This window comes from Trachypithecus francoisi, unplaced genomic scaffold (genome assembly GCF_009764315.1).
Source record: "Trachypithecus francoisi isolate TF-2019V2 unplaced genomic scaffold, Tfra_2.0 Contig01440, whole genome shotgun sequence".
Classification (NCBI taxonomy): domain Eukaryota; kingdom Metazoa; phylum Chordata; class Mammalia; order Primates; family Cercopithecidae; genus Trachypithecus; species Trachypithecus francoisi.
This window is the reverse complement of record NW_022681431.1, coordinates 10,236,557-10,249,409: the sequence shown is the minus strand read 5'-3', so window position 1 is coordinate 10,249,409 and position 12,853 is coordinate 10,236,557. Positions and strand designations below refer to the sequence as shown.

General features: G+C 54.3%; 1 protein-coding gene across 2 annotated transcripts in view; it reads left to right on the top strand.

Annotated features, from left to right (window-relative positions):
- Positions 1 to 10,726, top strand: part of PEBP4 (phosphatidylethanolamine binding protein 4) — a 225,954-nt gene extending 215,228 nt beyond the window's left edge. For both annotated transcript variants that reach the window (XM_033228542.1, XM_033228531.1), the window contains exon 7: positions 10,448 to 10,726. In XM_033228542.1, the coding sequence (XP_033084433.1) occupies positions 10,448 to 10,602 (155 nt within the window). In that variant the 3' untranslated portion in view covers positions 10,603 to 10,726. The remainder of the gene's footprint in view (positions 1 to 10,447) is intronic.
- The last annotated feature ends 2,127 nt before the right edge of the window (positions 10,727 to 12,853 follow it).

Genomic DNA, 12,853 nt, shown 5'->3' with positions numbered 1-12,853 from the left:
GACCAACTCCGTATAGCCTCCTAATGGTGAACCCTGCCTGCTTGGCCTCGGTCCTCCCGCCACCAGGGCCAGGGAGCAGGAGCGGTGGCCACTTGGCCACTGCAACATGCCACAAGTGACTCACCTGACCCAGTGTGAGCCATGCCCCCCACTCCCCCTCCCGCCATCTGAACCTTAGATTTCTCTTCCAGAAAATGGGAAATAAAGCCACCCCTGCACTCTATCATCTCCCCAATTTTAGGGAAGGGAAGACAATAGAGACTGCACAAATGCCATCTGAGAGTGCAAGGAGCATGTCCCCCAGGCTGGCAGGAAGGCAACTGGGAGGGTGGGTGTCATCAGCCATTGCCTCTCACCCAGTGACCTTGACCAAACATCCACCCACTGGGAAGCCGACACAGGTATTGCTACAGCTGCAATGCCGGAGGCCCCAGAGGAGAGGAACATGGAGCCCAGAAAGGCACAGGTTGAGCGACTGGGCCTTTCAGATGTGCTGAGCAGGGCCTACCAATCACAGAGGGCTCCAGGCCACCCCGGGAGTGGAGCTGGTGCAAACTTTCCACCGGTGAACCTTCCCCAGGTGCCCTCAGCGCCTTGCCAATCCATGAATCTGTTTAAATGGCTTTGCCAAAGACACACTTTTAAGTTTTGATGCAGAGAGAAGGAAACACAATTATGTATCTTGCCCAGACCAAGAAAAACTGTCTCCAGCACCCTGGCTACCAGTCTCACCAAAGATGTCAGGACCTCAGCCTATGACATTCCCCCACCCATGGGGTTCTCATAAAATGAGGCACTGCCTCTGAGTCCCACCATGAGACTCTGGGGTTACCATGCCTATGCCCAGGGCAGGAGCCTCTCGTGGGGTAAGTGCCTTCTGAAGGCAGGATGGAGGCAAGGATAGAGCATCAGGAGATGCCATGAGGAGGGACAGACAAGGGAATAAGAGAGGTGCGTACACCAAAGACGCTTCCCTACTCTGTGTGCTGGGGCTCCTGAGGCTCGACGGCAGCCTGTCTTCCAGAAACCACAGTGGCCTGAGGTACCAGCAAAGGCCTGACCCACCCCTCCCAGGATGTTGGTGACCAGGCAAGGAAGCCAAAACACACTGGGCCTGAAACCCATTGTTTGGTCTTGTGTACTTCCCCACCCCACCCCTTGACCCACCTTTCGTCCATGGGGAACTTAGAAACTGGACTTGCATCTGGACAGGGTTTAAAATGGCCCTCCCAGATGAAAGCCCCAGCCAAGGTCCCAGTCTTGCCATAGGATGCCTTCCATGTGCCCAGCGCTGTGCTGGGAACTTCAGAGAAGACACAATCAAGGGCACCAGAAATTTTCCCTGCCCTCAAGCGGCTTACAGTCTGCTTTGGAAATAATTAAATAACAATGCAGAGCAGGTTGTAATTAAACACTTAATTGTGTGATTCTAACTGTAAGGACAATTGGAAGTCTGTGGACTCAGGAATAGATCTCTTCCCTTCCTACTATGCCCTTCCCTCCAGAACACTGTGCCCTCTCCAGCCAGAGAGGGTATAAAGGTGTTTTATTGTAGAGTGAGGCAATCTGGACTCCCCTCTCTCTAGTTAGTGATTTCACTTTGAGGTCAATGAATGAACCTTGCTGGGCCTCGGTTTCCTCATCTAGAAAATGAGGGGTTGGCTCCAGGTGATCTACAAATTTCTCTGGCCCTGAGGCCATGGGGAGGAGGTTGGAGCAGGGCTGGGCCCTAGAGAAGGAGGAGAGCTGAATCCTTGAGTGAAGGAAGAGGGAGCTCTGGGTTGGAGAAATCGTGTGTGTGTGTGTGTGGTGTGTGTGTGTGTGTGTGTGTGTGTGTGTGTGTTTCAGTGAGAAAATGGAGGGGAAGGGGGAAAACAAGGTTCTCAAAAGTCTGGCAGAGGAGTGGCTTTTGTGGGTCGACTCTGGGAAGCCATTCAAGATTATTTACCGGAGAAGCAACACTCAAAAGTCACTCTTTGGAGATGATGAACCTGGAGGGACAGGCAGAACTGAGGAGAATGAGAGGACAGGACCCCACCAGAGGGGTCGAGACATGAGACAGTGAGGTGTGGATGAACCCAGGGGTGATTGCAAAAGCAGAAACCCCAGGTCCTTGCACAGTGTTGAAACACTCAGGGTCTGGTGCTCTCTGAAGCACCTGGACAGTGCCTGGGGACTTATGGAGCCCAGGGCTGGACCAGTGCTTGGGAGGCCAGAGCATGGGGCCCTGCCAATGAACACAGGCCCCAGGACTTGCATTGATCTAGATTTCTCTCCATGGGAGAGAATCCGTGGAGGAAGTGGGATGCCAGGGGTTGGGCGGGGTGGCGGTGGGGGCAGTGTGGTGTAACCAGCTGCTTGTGTCCCCCGGGTGAACAGGCAGGAAAAGCTTCTAGAGACTTGAGGGGAAAGGTCAGCCTACAGGAACCAGGTAGAGGGGTGTCTATGGCAGATGGGCCCCTGAACCCCATCCTATTCAGGCCTCTTCCCTCCCTGGATCTTATGGGTGAATGACAGGCTTAGGGTGAAGAAGAGAGCTTGAGATGATTCTAGTAGAGCCTGTCATGACTATGTTGAGGGGTGTAGGGATGGCATTGGTCAGACCCAAGGAGGTGAAACCCTTCCCAGAATTCCTTTTTTTTTTACTGTGACTCCAGGACAATGTACATGTGGTCAGCAAATGAGATCTTGACATCCCGACTCTGATTGTTTGATGTTGGCTGGGTGACCTCCCCTCCCTATGCCTTGATTTTGACTTCATCAAGATAAGGGGTTGGACTAGTTGATCTGCAACTGAATGACCTGAAATTGATTTGCTCCCAGCTTCCTGGGCTGTCCTTACCTCTCTGTTCTCCCAAATAAATGCAGGGACCAGCTGATGAGGCTCGACTCTCCCGGCCAACCCTGACATTTCCTAGTAGAGGTCTTCCATCAGACCCCAGGAGGCCAGGAGCACAGCAAGGGCCCCAGAGGGGCTTAGAGCTACCCTGCTTCTAGCTGATGAAACCCTGCCCTGCTATCCCACTCCTCCTACCTTTGCACAGCTCCTTCCTCTCTGGCCACTTTCGAACCACGCTTGGCGTAACTGAGTAATGCCTTCTGCATTCGCTCAGCTGATGCCAGACGCCTAGTGTGTGCTTGGCACTGTTTTGGGTGCTGTAAGAAGTCACCACGTGATGGTGTCCCTGCTCTCATGCATGTGTGGAGTCACCCTGGTGTAGCTCTGTGGATAGGCGGTGCTCACTGAGACAGTTAGGGAAGATATTCAAACAGCACAAGCATAACTGGTCCCCAGTGCGGGAGGAGCACAGACTCTGAACTCTAAACAGCCTTAACTGGTGCCTCTGACAAGGGCTGGCTGGCCAGCATCACAGGACAGCTGTGCGACGCATGTCCCAAAGGCCACACTTTACCTTTCCAGATTTGCAGTCACCATTATCTCAGGCCTGTGACATGCTAGGCTTTCTCCCTCTGATTCTAAGTGAACACCCCTCTGAGGGGGACATCTTCCCTTCCAGGCAGATTTCATTTGCACCTTGTACCATTGCCCTTGTGTGCAGCACACTGCCAGAACATCCCTGAACTACTTCTTTGCTCACATCTGCCGGCCCACCACTGCCCATCTGGGCACCTTGTTCTCCCCTTCCCAGACCCGCAATGCCTTGCCCACCTTCCAAGCATCAGTATCCCCTACTGGCCCTCCATCACGCCCTCTGGAACAACCCTACAGAGCTGATCCGCTCAGCCAGGCTTCCTCCCGCCTGCTGTTGGCATCTCTAGTCTCTATCGTCTTCTCTACTCGCACAGCATTTGTCGTGCCTCCCCAGACATCTGCTTTGATCTCTTCTGTATTCCTAAATCACCTGCCGCTGGAGGCGGCCCCCCTTCCACCATGAGACTATCAGTTCCTTAAGAGAAGTGCTCACCTCTGCCTTCTTTCCCTTCTCCCACCTGTCCCTGTGCCCAACCCACTGTAGGCTTTCAGTCAATGAGTGTGTCTGTGTGTGGGACACACCCACGTATGCACATCCACAAGCCATTCACACACGTTCTCACACCCCCACATTCACAAACACACATCAGCTTCCCTCAGCACCTGAGAAGGCAGCCACCTCTGTGAGGACCATGCCCACAAGTGACAGTCTCTGCACTGATCCATGTTCTCCCTGTCCCGCCTCTCCACCAGCCTCCCTGACCCTCCCTGGCCTTCCCCTTGCCAACCATGTCAAGGGAGCAGGACAGTGGCCATCACCCCTACCCCGGGACAAATGAGGAAAGCAAAGCCTGAAACAGTGAGTGGCATGACTTACCAAGAGCATCCACAGTTAAGAGCCATTTGACTTTCTTCTGACTTCCAGGGAAGGGCTGTTTGCACCTGCCACCGTCTTGCCTACATCCCCGTTCTCCTGACCCAGACCACCAGACTTCTGAGCCCCATTGGGGATACAGACAGAGTGCATTTGCATCCTGCTGTCCCGGGCCTCCTTGGCCAGCAGCAGCTGCCCAGAATGGTCCATGCACATGCCCCCTCCCTGGCTGTGGCTGAGCCTCAGACTCCTGGGGAGCTATGGTCTGTGCCACACCACACCTCAGTCACCTCACCCAGAGGTGTCACCAGCCAGTCTCACACTCCTCTTGCAAGCGAGCAGGGGAAATCCCCTCTCTGCCCCACGAGAGGACATGCCACAGCTTGCTCCAGAAGCCACTCCAAAGCCAAGTGCCCAGGATGGTGTCACCGTGCTGGAAACTAACAGACAAGAGCGGCTCTGGTCACCACCTCCAGAGCAGCCCTCAGGGCCTTCAGAGGGGAAACTTGTTCACTGCAAAATGGAAGTCCTGGACCAGGCAGCCATAAACCACTCCCTAGCACCACAGGCACCCAAATTCAGCAGCTCAGAGGTGGAGCCACCCACCCACAGGGGTCAGAGAGGAGAGACAGGCAGGGACTTGCCACACAGGGGGCTGAAGTCTTGCTTGTGGCATCTGAAGGCATGCAGGCCTCGGTGCATGAGAAAGAAGGGGAATCTTGGGGCCAAGGGCAGCAGAGCCCCACGCAGCTTCAAGGGTAGGCGGTGTTGCCGCAGAGGGATAAGGCTGGGAGGAAATCCACCAGCCTGGTAGCAGAACACAGCAGCTCATGGTGTCAGGAAGCATGGAGGGAAGAGGTCTGAGAGGAAAGGAGGCCCTGCCTGGAGAGCAGCCCCCGCCCTCAGACTGCCCCCCACCAGCGCACACACAGACAGACACAAACACACTCAGCCCACCCCCGTGACCTCCCATGGTGGTTCACCTGGCCCAGCCCCAGCATCCCCCAGGGCCCAGCCCCTGATCACTGTGTGGGCTTGTGGCAGGAGGCGCTCTTCCTCCAAAGGGCCCCACCCACCTGGCCAAGCAGGTAGAACTGGGGGCCTGGCAGCCACCCAGCTGGGGCCATCCCGGGCAACACTCAGACAGGCGCCCAGGCTGGGAACCACCTGAAATCTCCATGAGCCCCAGGTGGACCTCCTCAAGAAGCAAGTCCCAGTCCAGCCAAACATCAGCCGTCCCGAGCAATATTGAACACATCATGAAGAAACCACAGATAAGCCCCCAGATTCTACCCAAAATGCCAGCCAACTGTCACCACTACCAAATATTGGAATTTATCACTGGGAGCTAAACTGGCAGCCTGGAGTCTCCCATCCTCCTGATACCTTTCGTGTCCCACCCTCAGCTGCAGAAGGGCGGAGGAGGCCTAGGAGATGCACTGGCTGGATAATTAGAACCAGCTTCTACTCTTCAGCCCTCCTGGGTCCTCTCTCCAAAGGAGATGTGGGTCCCCTCACCACCCCAAAACTCCCCTGGCATCCCCACCCTCTCCCTCCTGCCAAAGTCACAGTGCCCCCCACTACCCCAAAGCCTCTCGAGCCCGCAGGATCAGCCACTCAGCAAATCTCCTCCAGGAGTAATTGGATGTGATGGAACGAGGGCTTTTCAGGTCCTGAGTAGAAGTCTCTGGATGTCATTTAATGGCACAAAAAATAAAAGGCTCAGGCCTCCCGCCTACCACCGCCAGGACATCATTAATCTTGGCAGAAAGGTATCAGCGCTTCTATCAATGTGGCTGGTCTCGTGATGAGCCAGACAAATTACAGACCTGAGCCGGGCTCTCTGTGGGGCGGTTATTAGGCTAGAGTTGAGTTTTTGTTTTTTTCTTCAGGGCCACCATCCCCCAACAAGAAGCAGTGGTACCCTTACCTAACGGGAAAGGCAGGCAGGCCAGGAAAGAGGGTGACCACCTTGGGTAGATACAGATCACCAGCTGAAGGAACAGGGCTGTTCAGAGCCAGAGCCAGTGGGCCCTGTCCTTACAGAGACTGCCCTGGGACAAGATGCTGCCGCAGCTCCAACCTCGGGGGCTCAGCAACCCACTCCCTATTCTCCAGTCCACCCGAACAGGGGCCCATGGGAGAATGGAACTGGGGTGAGGAGCTTCCCTACCCCACTTCCCAGGCTAAGAGGGAAATTCATCAGGATGGAAATACTGAGGACCAAGTGACCAGTCAGGTGGGAAACGTCCCTTGGCTACAGCAGGGTCACCCAGGAAGTGCTGTCCTCGGCTGTTGGGAAGTCTTAAGAGTGGGCCTGGCTGGGCTCGGTGGCTCACACCTGTAATCCCAGCACTTTGGGAGGCCCAGGCAGGAAGATCACTTGGGCCAGGAGTTTGAGATCAGCCTGGGCAACATAAAGAGATCCTGTCTCTACAAACAATTTTTTTTTAATTAGCCAGGTGTGGTAGCACACAACTGTGGCTCCAGCTACTCAGGAGGCTGAGGCAAGAGGATCACCTGAGCCTGGGAGGTCAAGGCTGTAATGATCAGTGAAAGTGCCACTGCACCCCAGCCTAGAGAATGGGCCTGCTGACAGGAAGCCAGGGGTGTCACTGGGGGTGGGGAACTTGTCTGCTAGGGACCCAGACTACAAAGTTCTACTGCTGGCCAAGGCCACTCTTTGAAGGACCAGACCGTGATTAGTTTAGTATTACTTGTATTATATTAGAAACTCGCCGAGGGCGGGAGGTGAAACGAGGCAGCTCCGCTGACCCCATGCCTGGCAGAGGACGAGGGTGATGGCTGCCAGTGTTAAAGGGGCTCTGGGGTCTGACCTCATCTAAGAGCTTGCACTTCTGGCAGGGGAGCAGACCCCTCATTCTTCCAAGTCCTGCAAGGGGGCCAGGGTCAGCTGGACTTGGTGGAGCACCTCTCAGTTTCTCGGATGCCTGCTTAGCCCTGACTGGCCCAATGGAGCCGTCCAGATGCATGTAACAAACCACTCCCAAATGGTGGAAAGCCAGCCCTACAGATTTGGGAAGCTTGGCGTGGAGAGAGTGACTGTCAAGACCTGCCCCAGGGCCATTCCCAAACATTCCTGCCATCATCACAGTCCCTAGGACTAAAGCTCCAAGGAGGAGACCCTTCCCCAGCTGCTGAAGACAGGGGACATCTTTCCCCCTAGAGCCTAATAGGAGACCAGGCACAGAGTGGTGGCCCAGAAACCCCCTGGTGGCTTTAGATAAGGTTATCAGACTCTCCCCTTGGCCCCCATCTGGAACAATGCTGAAATCTAACATCTCTCATCACTAACATCTTTCCTATCAGCACTGACCAGTAAGTGAGAGTTCCAGGGCCGCTGCCTCTGGCTATGCAGGATGAGAACGGTACCCCCTATGGTTGTGCAGGGATCAACCTGTACTTCATATGCGGCAGCCCTGTCCTGAAACACCCAGGCCTCTGTGTCCCAGTCACAGGGCAGGTGGCTCATGAGACAGGCATCAGACAGCTTCCTCCTCCTTTCTCCCTTTAGCCAAGGCCTCCCACCACAGAGGCCTCTGAAGTGCCTGCACTGCCCCTGCCCTCATCCCAGGAAGAGCCTGGCCTGGGTGCGTCCATGATACAGTGGAGTGGCCCAAGCACAGACAGCAGCGCTGCCCTCTTCCTGCCTGGCCGCGGACTCTCTGCCTCTCAGGGACAGCAGTGCCATACAGGAAGGGGCTTTCCTCTGAGTGGTGACCACAGAAGCCACAGTCTCCTAGCTCTCCAGCTCTCCCCACACACCCCAAGGGCCTGACTCACCCCCTCTGCCTTCTAGAACTTGTCCTGTGTGGCAGGAAACAGGGGGTGTAAGGAGTTGCGGGCGAGCCAGGAAAGGAGGCAGCAAGAGGCTAGCCGGCACGGGGACTGGGTTTCAGGAGCTGGCCAGGGAGCCCGAGAACCACAGGGCTGTCGACTTGGGACTGGAAAGGAACCACGAGGTCCCCAGGGCACTGAAGGCTCAGAGGCTTCCGAATTATCGAAGGGAGCCAGCTCTCGCTCTGGACGCAGGGGATTTCTTCCCCACAGCTTGCCCTGGCCTCGTGATGGGTTTCAATTCCCTTCCTGCCATGCGGGTTCCTTCCTGCCCTACGGTGGGGAAGGCCCCCTCGTCCCTGTTCCTGTCACACACCAATTCACCCATAAGCCCTTATTACCCTGGCGTGCACACACACCAGCATACACACATATACACACATGCACCCACACATACACATGTGTGTGTACACACTCGTTCCCAGGGTCGTAATACCATAATTCCTTTCCTTCCAGCCAGCTGGGCTCCTGGGGTGCAGAGGCTCAGGCACAGCCCCTCTGAAAGAACACTCAGGTAACACTGAGACTCCTAGGAGAACCCGGCTGCAGTCAGTACACCTCCAGCGGGAGAGGCTTTCTCAGCACCTTGGCCACACTTTCTGCAAAAGAACTCCTGGAACCCCTTGCTTTCCAGCCCCTCTGGGCCCCATCTGAGCATGCAGTCACTGAGTCGGATAGGATTTGAGGGAATCTGCAAAGGCCTTTCCCCCATCCCTTCCCCTGCGAAGCTTCCTTGCCAGTACCCCACTTTGTGCCTCAGTCATCCCATCTGTGAACTGGGAATGGGAACAGTCCTCCCTTTTTAGGATTGGTGTGAGGATTAAGCGAATTATGTGTCAAGCTCTTAGAGTAGTACCAACACATAGGAAGCACAGAAATTGGGGTGTTACTGCTATTATTATTTGCATTATTGTTATTGTTATTTTGGGTTTTGGATTAAAAATTATCCTCTCCTTGAAAACATCTTTGAAATGTCAGCAGCCTCTGGGAGGTAGGAACGCTTCAATGGGCTTGCTATCTTAATTGCTATGAAAAGGGTGGTGGGTGCTGACCAAGGAGACAGGTAGGTGAGAGGGTGGGTGGCCCGTGAGCCTCAGGTGAGGCTCTGAGAGCTGCCAGCCCCTTGCCTTCTTCTGTCTGGGTATCAGAGGTGACTGGTCCCCATTAATCCATTGTATATCGGCCACTGCCTAGCTCTGCTCCAGACAGGGTCTTCCCCAGGCACTCTGTCTCCACCCAGGGAGGTTGCTGCATTTAGCAAAAAACAACAACAAAAAAAGTAGGATGCCCAGTAAAATTTGAATTCCAGATAAACAACGAAAAAAAAAAATTCGTGTTAAGTATGCTCCATGCAGAATGTGGGACACACTCACACCAACAAACGATTTGCTATTTATCTGAGATTCAAATTGAACTACTTCCTGCCTTTTCTTGGCAAGCATCTGCCCAGAGTGCCTGACACCCAGGGTTTGGGAAACAAGAACATGGGCATATGCCTCTGCCCACTTCCCTCAGCCTCACTCCATGCCCCGGGCTGTGCCCTCCTCGCCCTGCCATGAGGCCTGTTCACACTCGCCCCAGAAGATGCGCCTCCCTGTACACACTTGTGTTTTCCCGCCCTGAGGAGGAACCCCTCTGACCTGGGCACTGTCTGGGCTTCTGCAAGCCCAGCTCCCCCACCAGGGTCCAGGAGCTGCCCCTCCACCTCTGCCACAGGGAAGGCACCCTGGTGCACGCCCTGTCCTAGGACAGAGAGGAGGAGGTTGGTGGGGTTTAGTGGAGAAGATTGAAAGAAGAGCACTGATACTTCCGCCAATCTCAGCCCCAATCTCAGCCCCTGCAGCAGGGGTGAGCAGGTGTGAAGGAAAGCAGTGGTGAAACCTCCCATCCTAGGGTCAGGGGAGCCTGCAGGGAGAGGGCGTGAGTGGAGGAAGTGGGCAGCCCACATGACTGGGCTTCCTTTCTGCCCGAGAGTGAGAAGGTAGCTTTGCTAAACAGAGGCGCTGGGGAAGGAGACTCAGGCATCCTTGACTTGGGCTGGGCTCTCAGTCCCCATTGCCTTCTGGAGAGCAGGCAGCTCTGCTGCTGTTCAGAAGCTCTGCTAACATCTGGGGACTGCCTCTGCGACAGGAGCCAGAAACTCCTACAGCCACTACGCTCCATGGCCATCACATCACCTGCTGCCTCCGCTCCCCTGAGCCGGCCTCCCTCCCAGGCCCCTGCTAGCTGTCAAGTCCATGGCTCTTTCTCACTGCCTCCCTATGGTCTGTTTGTCCTTCCAGGCTCTTGGAAAATGGACATATTTCTGAACCGCTTCCACCTGGGTGAACCTGAAGCAAGCACCCAGTTCATGACCCAGAACTACCAGGACTCACCAACCCTCCAGGCTCCCAGAGGAGGGGCCAGCAAGCCCAAACACAAAACCAGGTGGAGATAGCCGCCTGCTAGATGGCAGGCTTCGCCGTCCAGGCACGTGGCCACCGACGATGTGGGTATGGAAGCCCCTCTAGATACAGAACCCCTTCTTTTCCAAATTAAAAAAAAACCATCCAGGGCTTGGTGCTTTGCTTCCTAACTTGTATTCATTTGAAAAGCAACAAGAGGAAATCGGTCAATATTCAGCACTGGGGACTGAGGCTTTCCTGTAAATGCAAGGGGTTGGGTGGGGAGTGGGGAAAATAGACGGACAGGCAGGATATAGTGATCCCTATACCCGAACTGTCACTGAGTCACTGTGGGACCTCAGGGAAACCTCTTACCCTCCCCAAAGTTCTGCTCCCTTGGCTGTGACACGGAGGTAGGAAGAAGCGGGAGAGGGTGGTTGGTTTATTACCATGGGCCTTTCCAGGTCTGACATTTGATAACATTCATTCAGCAACTATTGTTGCATGTGGGATGCACCTGGCCTTCCTCCAGGCACTGGGGATGCATGCCTGCCTCATCCCCATGCATGGGTAGATAGGGCAGACACAGCGTGGTGCTCACCTCATGGAGCTTCCAGTCTAGCAGCAGATGAAAATATCCCCAACAAATGATAAACTGTGATAAGTATGTTGAGGGTGCAAAGGGGGCCTGATTTCTGATGGAGAGGAAGGGTTGAAGACTCAGGCAGAGCCCTGATGTTTAACTTCAGGGCTGAAAAGTGGGCTAGGGGTTACCAGGTGAGTGGAGACAGGAATAGAGAACATTCCAAAGCTCCTCCGAGCTCTTGTGGCTGGCAGGGGCACGCATGGCATCTTCCAGGAAATGAAAGGCCCGTGGTGTGGCTACCGCCAAGTATGAAAGGGCAAGAACAGCATGACGGGTGGGCAAAGGCCAGACCATGCCAGGCCTTGTTGCCATGTTAAAGCTCTGGATTGTATCCAAAAAGCAATGGGAAATCATTAAATGATAAGTAGATTGGGCCAGGCATGGTGGCTTGTGTCTATAATCCCAGTGCTTTGGGAGGCCAAGGCCAGAGGATTGCTTGAAGCCAGGAGTTCAAGACCAGCCTGGGCGGCATAGGGAGACCCCCCTCCCCATCCCACCAAAAATAAGAATAAAAAATTAGCCAGGTATGGTGGTGGATGCCTGTAGTCCCAGCTTGTCAGGAGGCTGGCATAGGAGAATCACCTGCACCCAGAAGTTCGAGACTGCAGTTATCTGTGAATCTATGATTGCACCACTGCCCTCCAGCCTGGGCAACCGAGCAAGACCTCATCTCTAAAAAATTAATAAAATAAAATAAAAATAGATTGGAGGGGCAGATGGCATAATCAGATGTATGCTTTTAGAAAGCGGTGAATAAGGCCAGGTGCGGTGGCACACACCTATAATCTCAAAACTTTGGGAGGCCGAGGTGGGCAAATCACCTGAGGTCAGGAGTTTGAGACCAGTCTAACTAACATGGTGAAACCCTGTCTCTACTAAAAATACAAAAATTAGCCGAGCGTAATGGTGGGCGCCTGTAATCCCAGCTACTTGGGAGGCTGAAGCAGGAGAATCACTTGAACCCTGGAGGCAAAGGTTGCAGTGAGCCGAGATCACACCACTGCACTCCAGGCTGGGTGACAAAGTGAGACTCCATCTCAAAAAAAAAAAAAAAAGAAAGAAAGAAAAAGAAAAAAAGAAAAGAAAGCCGTGAATAAATTCTTTGGTATCTGCAAGGAAAGGACTTTTGCCATCTAACTTCCCTGGGCTTTCTCTGCAGGCCTCTTGACTTCCCCATCCAAGGACCCCTGGGGACCCCTCCCTGCTACAGTCTCATTCCCAGCCTAAAGTTTTGGAGGCCCCTCACCTCCCCACCACCACTCCAGTCCTTTCAGCACCCCTAACACCCTCTTCAGTTCGTTTTCCCTCAAAGAGTTAATAACCACCTCTCCTTGGCTAGCATGCAGCGACATTGGTAACTCATGTGTGCAAAGTGCTTTGAGATCCCCAGATGAAAAGAACAAGCTGCACCTGGGTACAGGGTTCTTACCCTCTTAGAGTCCTGCCCCTCGCTAGCCGGAAGGCAGAGGGCCCTAGATGAACCCTTGGCCCAGCTGAGCACGCTTTTAACTAGTGGAACAATTTTAGTGGTGGGGATCTGAAGAATACAGTGGGGCTGAAGGTTGAGTTTATGAATGGGAGAGAATTGAATGATCCCCCCTTTATTGATAGATTCAGCTCCCTGCCCAGGTAAAGGGCACCAAATTCTGATGCTCCAG